This window comes from Zea mays, chromosome 6 (assembly GCF_902167145.1).
Source record: "Zea mays cultivar B73 chromosome 6, Zm-B73-REFERENCE-NAM-5.0, whole genome shotgun sequence".
Taxonomy (NCBI): Eukaryota; Viridiplantae; Streptophyta; class Magnoliopsida; order Poales; family Poaceae; genus Zea; species Zea mays.
Window position 1 is genome coordinate 46,144,026 of NC_050101.1, and position 5,269 is coordinate 46,149,294.

General features: G+C 50.8%; 1 protein-coding gene across 2 annotated transcripts; it reads right to left on the minus strand.

Annotated features, from left to right (window-relative positions):
- Positions 1 to 825: 825 nt before the first annotated feature.
- On the minus strand, positions 826 to 4,421 carry LOC100278827 (uncharacterized). 2 transcript variants are annotated; one of them, XM_023300271.2, is made up of 6 exons: positions 4,225 to 4,421; positions 3,965 to 4,140; positions 1,818 to 1,849; positions 1,499 to 1,532; positions 1,300 to 1,367; positions 826 to 1,100 (listed from the first exon to the last, which is right to left on the minus strand). In XM_023300271.2, the coding sequence occupies exons 2-6, from the start codon at positions 4,128 to 4,130 to the stop codon at positions 960 to 962; spliced, it is 441 nt and encodes a 146-aa protein (XP_023156039.1). In that variant the 5' UTR covers positions 4,131 to 4,140; positions 4,225 to 4,421; the 3' UTR covers positions 826 to 959. The 2 variants fall into 2 exon arrangements, with proteins under 2 accessions (XP_023156039.1, NP_001151965.1); NM_001158493.2 differs by having other exon boundaries at positions 856 to 1,100; positions 3,965 to 4,284.
- Positions 4,422 to 5,269: the final 848 nt, after the last annotated feature.

The following is a 5,269-nucleotide window of genomic DNA, read 5'->3' on the forward strand; positions in this document are numbered from 1 at the left end:
GATGTGTGTTATTACCAGTCGCATGGGCACCCGCAGTCAGGGGGGCAGTTGCAGCCGTCGTCGCAGCAATACGCCATGATTACAGGCGAAGGGAGCAGGTGCTGCTAGCTAGCTGTGTTTGCTGAAAGAGGAGGAGGCGTGCTGCTGCCTTTGTTGCTTGTGATGAGGACGGCAGGGCGGGCGGGGATGGGGTATAAATAGGCGGGGGCGGCGGAGTGGAGGGCGCGCGGCAGCCGGTCAGCCGGAGAAGAAAGAATGGATGCGGGCAAGGTGGGGACCACCCACCACCTGCTCTGCTTTGGGCGCCGGAATACGGATAGAGCGATAGAGAGACTGAACCTTTTTTGTTTTGTTTTGTTTTTGGAGGGAAAGGGAGAGAGGGGGGATTTTGCTGGAGCAATTTCACTTTAATTTGATCGAGCGAGCTGCGAGCTACTCCGTCCATTCTTTAAAGATGCACCGCATAGTCAAGTTTTTTTTCACAGATGCACTGCATAGTCAATTTTTTAAAGATTCAAGTTATAAAAGTGTATTTAAAAAAAAAAAGATTTCGCTGTTCCTCTTCCTCCTGATGAAGCTCACTCGGCGGAGAGACGAGAGAATGCAGCACCTGTAAGAAGAAGAAGAAAAAAAAGGTTGAATCGCTGCCATGCTCAGCTAGAAGTTGCTGGTGAGAACGAGAAACAGTGTGCGAAGGCAGCAGAGCAGGACTGTTGCTTGCATTCGCGTTGGCGCGCCAGCTATTGCATTCGCTGGGATGGAATGGACAGAGCATCGCGCAGCAGTTGACGCGCGAGCGAGAATTCTTGCTCTCACTCACAGGGCATTCACACAAAGCAAAACCGCCGGTCAGAAACGAAGACTGAAGGTGTGGAGTGGTTTATGAGCTGGACATGGCAAGTACTTTATTCATATTTTGCACGACAATGGCACTGCAAATGCAGTTGCTCCTTGCTCGGCTAGGTAATGCAGTTGATGAACTCGACGGCTGTGGCGACCGCGCCGGCGGTGATGGCGTCCTTGACGACCTTGCCTCTGTCGCTGTTGCTGGCGCCGGAGATCAGGGCGCCGGACAAGGCGCCCCCGATCATCGCGTTCTTCTGCAGGGCCATGAGAGCAGAAGGAACGGGGATCAAGAACGGGCACCAAAAGATGACGCAAATTAAACTGATGGGTGGGATACTGGGATGGAACTGGACTGACGGATCCAACGATTTTCATGATGCAGCTGTGGCTGGTTACTGGTTTCAAACCACAGCAAAATCTGGCATATTTATACTCGTGTGATGTAATTCTTACCCAGTCACTGCGGCCACGGACCCTTTCCACGCCGTACACCATGCCCACATAAACTCCAGCAACAGTGCCTGCATGCCAGACAAATAAGCGTCTGGATTAGCCAGAGCGTGCAATCAAACGAAGAAGGAAAAAGAAGCCAACGCAACAGATCATTTGCGTCTGCAGCGACAAGAGGGGCACGGATCGGTCAGTTAGCTACCCCAATATGCGCCCTCCTTGCACATCTTCCTCAGCTGCATACGTATTGAGAAAGTGTATCAGTTTGATGTGTAAACCAGAAGCTGCTCACTGATTGGGACTACAACTACAGATCCGCAGTATTCGTAAGTAATGGCATGCGTTTTTGGAATCCACATTTAGGAACTGCGAGCTGTAGAAGCAGAATCACCTAACTGGCAATGCCTAGGTGACTGGACAGTTGACCATGATATATAAGATGCATCCAAGTGAAAAAGGAAGGTGTGAAGCCAGAATAGGTGAGAAACCAGAGATACAAAGGTTGTGGAGGTACGACTTACGGCATGCTCAACCTTGTGCTTCGAAACATCCCCTGCAATGAGGCAAAAGAGGTTTTGTCAGTAACAATTTCTTCTCTGATTGCCAGTAAAATGTAGCAAAAAGACAAACAAACAAACAAACAAACAGTGCGAGCCTATGATTTCCCTGTCAGTAAACATCAGGAATACAATGCTGCTATTACTCTGAAATAGCACCGGTTAGACTCAAAGTTGAGGCGAGTCTTCGTTATGATCCGCTGAGGTAATTAAGGACTATTTTAGCCGTGGCCTGGGCCCAAGGTTGGAAATTACCAGTACTTAGGAGTGGTAATAAGCTCTAAATTTTACACCATAAAATTTAATGATCGGATCATATTAGAATCAGACTCTATTTCTATTTTCATTTTTGAACTAAAATTAGTTAGAGCTCAAACGGATTGGGTAAGAAACAGGATTGGGTAAGAAACATTTGAATCGTGGTCCATTAGGCTGGTGCCAGTGCGGGCGGCAGCGCGGGCGAGAAGAGGCCGCTGCCGCCCGCGCGCGGGCGATAGGCGGGCGAGAGGCCGGCGCCGGGCGATGGCGCTGGCGCCCGGCGAGAGCGGGCGATATCGCCTCGCTCTCGCCCGCGCTGGAGCGCCCGCCCGGGCGAGAGGCGGGCGAGAGGGAGGCGAGAGGGAGGCGAGGCACTGGCGGGGCGAGAGCGTGGGGCGAGAGCGCGGGCGAGAGCGACGTGGCGCGATCTGACTGGTCCACGTGTCGCGATCTGATTGGTCCACGTGTGCTAGCCGTTGCAACTAGCCGTTTTTGACCGTTTGGAGTCCAAAAAATTCGAAAAAAATTGCAAAAAATTACAAATTTCATCCCCAATCCCTCTATATATATCCCTACCCGGGTGGAGCTCATTTCACACACCATTTCATCTCATTTCTCTCTTCCAAACTCGCCTTTTCTACTCATCTTCACGTCATGTCTTCCTCGAGCACAAACTCAAGTGAAGGAGCCGAAGGGGCAATCTGCAATGCATTGCAAGCAGCCATGGAGGAGGCTATGCTCAACCTCAATGAAGAGTCGTCGAGCAGGCCCAAGCGTCGTCGACGCTACATCAATCGTGATCGTGAGTCTGCCCATGATCGGCTACATCAAGCGTCGTCAATGCATTCTAAGATGATGGTGGGATGTTTGATATCAACTGCATTAGAGTGTCTAGAGAAGTTTTGTGAGGGTATCATTCATTGTTATGAGGAGGAGTTCTGTCGTCGACCAAATGTCGCGGATATTCAGCGTCTACTAGCAAAAGCAGAAGAGCGTGGCTTTCCAGGCATGCTAGGAAGTATCGATTGTATGCATTGGCAGTGGAGGAATTGTCCGGTCGCCCATGCCGGTCAATTCACAAGGGGGGATATCAAACATCCCACCATCATCTTAGAAGCTGTTGCATCGTATGATCGGTGGATCTGGCATGCTTTTTTTGGGGTGGCCGGGTCCAACAATGACATTAACGTACTCAATCAGTCGCCATTATTCAAGGATGTCCTTCAAGGTCAAGCACCCATAGTGAACTTCATGGTTAATGGACATGAACACAATATTATGTTGTGTGTTTTCTGAGCGTTGAAATAAATCCGCGTGAATTACTTAATTCTGAAATAGAAAAGCTGATGTGGCTATAGCCTGAGGCTGTAGCCTGCTGCAGCCTGTGCACTGGAGCAGCAGAGGCGAGAGTGGAGGCGAGAGCTGACGTGGCAGGGGCGAGAGGGAGGCTGTGCACTGGACTCAGCCTTACCGCACCTACTAGTACTAGGGTTGTACATATGTAGTGAGTCTTCAGTAACAAAACCAGGTTTTATTTTCTCGCCATTTCAATCATGACTGGATGTAAAATGCAGGCTACAGAAGTGTGCAGACACTCAATAGAGACTGAACGTGAGATATTCAGGCCTGCGCCCCTTGTTTCGCTCGCTGGATTCACTTGCAGAGGCGGAGAGACTGCGGAGACCAGACGATTTTGGGCAGTATCATTCTCTGGAGAGACATGCACGTGAGTACGGCAAAATCGAAACTTTTCCCCCCGTCTAGTAAGGGTTCCTGAATGCAGCAGCATGACTGAAACTGAATACGAATGAAGGGGACGGGGAAGAGGCGGGCGGGCGGACGGACGAACGCACCCCTGTGGAGGCACTCGAAGGTCTCCTCGGCAGCCACCTTGCAGGCGCCGACGGCGCCGATCTTGAGGAAGCCGTCGACGGTGCGGTTGAGGAAGGGGTTTCCCATGTCGATGACGACGTCGATCTTGGGCGACCTGAAGGACCCCGAGAAGCCGCTGCGGGGCATCCTCGACCTACTTTCCTGGCAGTGGCAGGTCAGCTGTGTCTGTGTGACAGTGCCTGAGAACGAGGGTGGAATTGGATCGCCTGGGCTCTCTCACCTCGGAGAAGATAAAGAAGTGGAGATTGGGCGGTGGCCGTGGCTGCAGGGACACGAAATCGGCTGCAATCCCCACGGGCTACGGCCTATTCACCCCTTGTTTGCCACTGCTGCGAGGGGCCACAGGTCATCGTCTCCTCTCGTGTGGCGCGTGCGACTCTCCTTGGCGTTGGAGTGCTGTGCTGTACTGCTGTTGGATCATCAGGCCAGAGCCCAGGGGCCAGGGATACGATACGAACGAGGGATCGTGTTGCATGTGGTCCGTGCAAGCATGGACGGCTCAGAAGGAGCCCGGCTACGTGCAAGCTTTGTGTTGGCAGGTCACACACCCATGTCAGCTAGCATCGTACTCGTCAGGCCAGGGCCGGCTGGGTTTGCTGTCTCACTGTCATATTTTTGTACAACTTTTTTTTCTTCTAAAAGTTAGGAACGTATCGTATGCAAATCAAGTACTTGGTGTAAAACGTGTAAACCAACGTGCTGTTGAAGGTACCAAGAGAGATGGAATGGTTGTTTTAAAAGCTGATTCACGGTGTAAGGGTTCTTTTAAAAAATACATGACTGATGTTGGTCAGTGGTCACCTTTGGTTTCTAAAGGGGACTAAAACACGACACCACAATTAAAGATAACATACCTTTGTTCCGACAATATATTTGTCGATGTTTCGAACTTAACTCCGACAAGTAAATTTGTTTGTGCGTGTTTTAGGTTCCAGGTGATGTGCTCAGTGGGCCCGAGGTTTATACGAGTAGGCAGAATGTCCCTACATCCATTCTTCGGTGGCTCGCGCTACCGACACATATGTTGCTCAATGCTCAAAGTAGGGGTTACAAGCGGGCGAGCAAGGGAAGAAGAGCTCCTAAATCTCTTATGCGCGGCTAGACCTAACGACTACGGGACTAGAACTACTGTGACTGCCTCCACTACGACAAGCACAGGTAGGAAGAGAAAATGCACATCCGATGTCTGGGAGGACACGAATATGATTTTCACCACTGAAAATGGTGTGGAGATAAGATTTTCACCACTGAAAATGGTGTGGAGG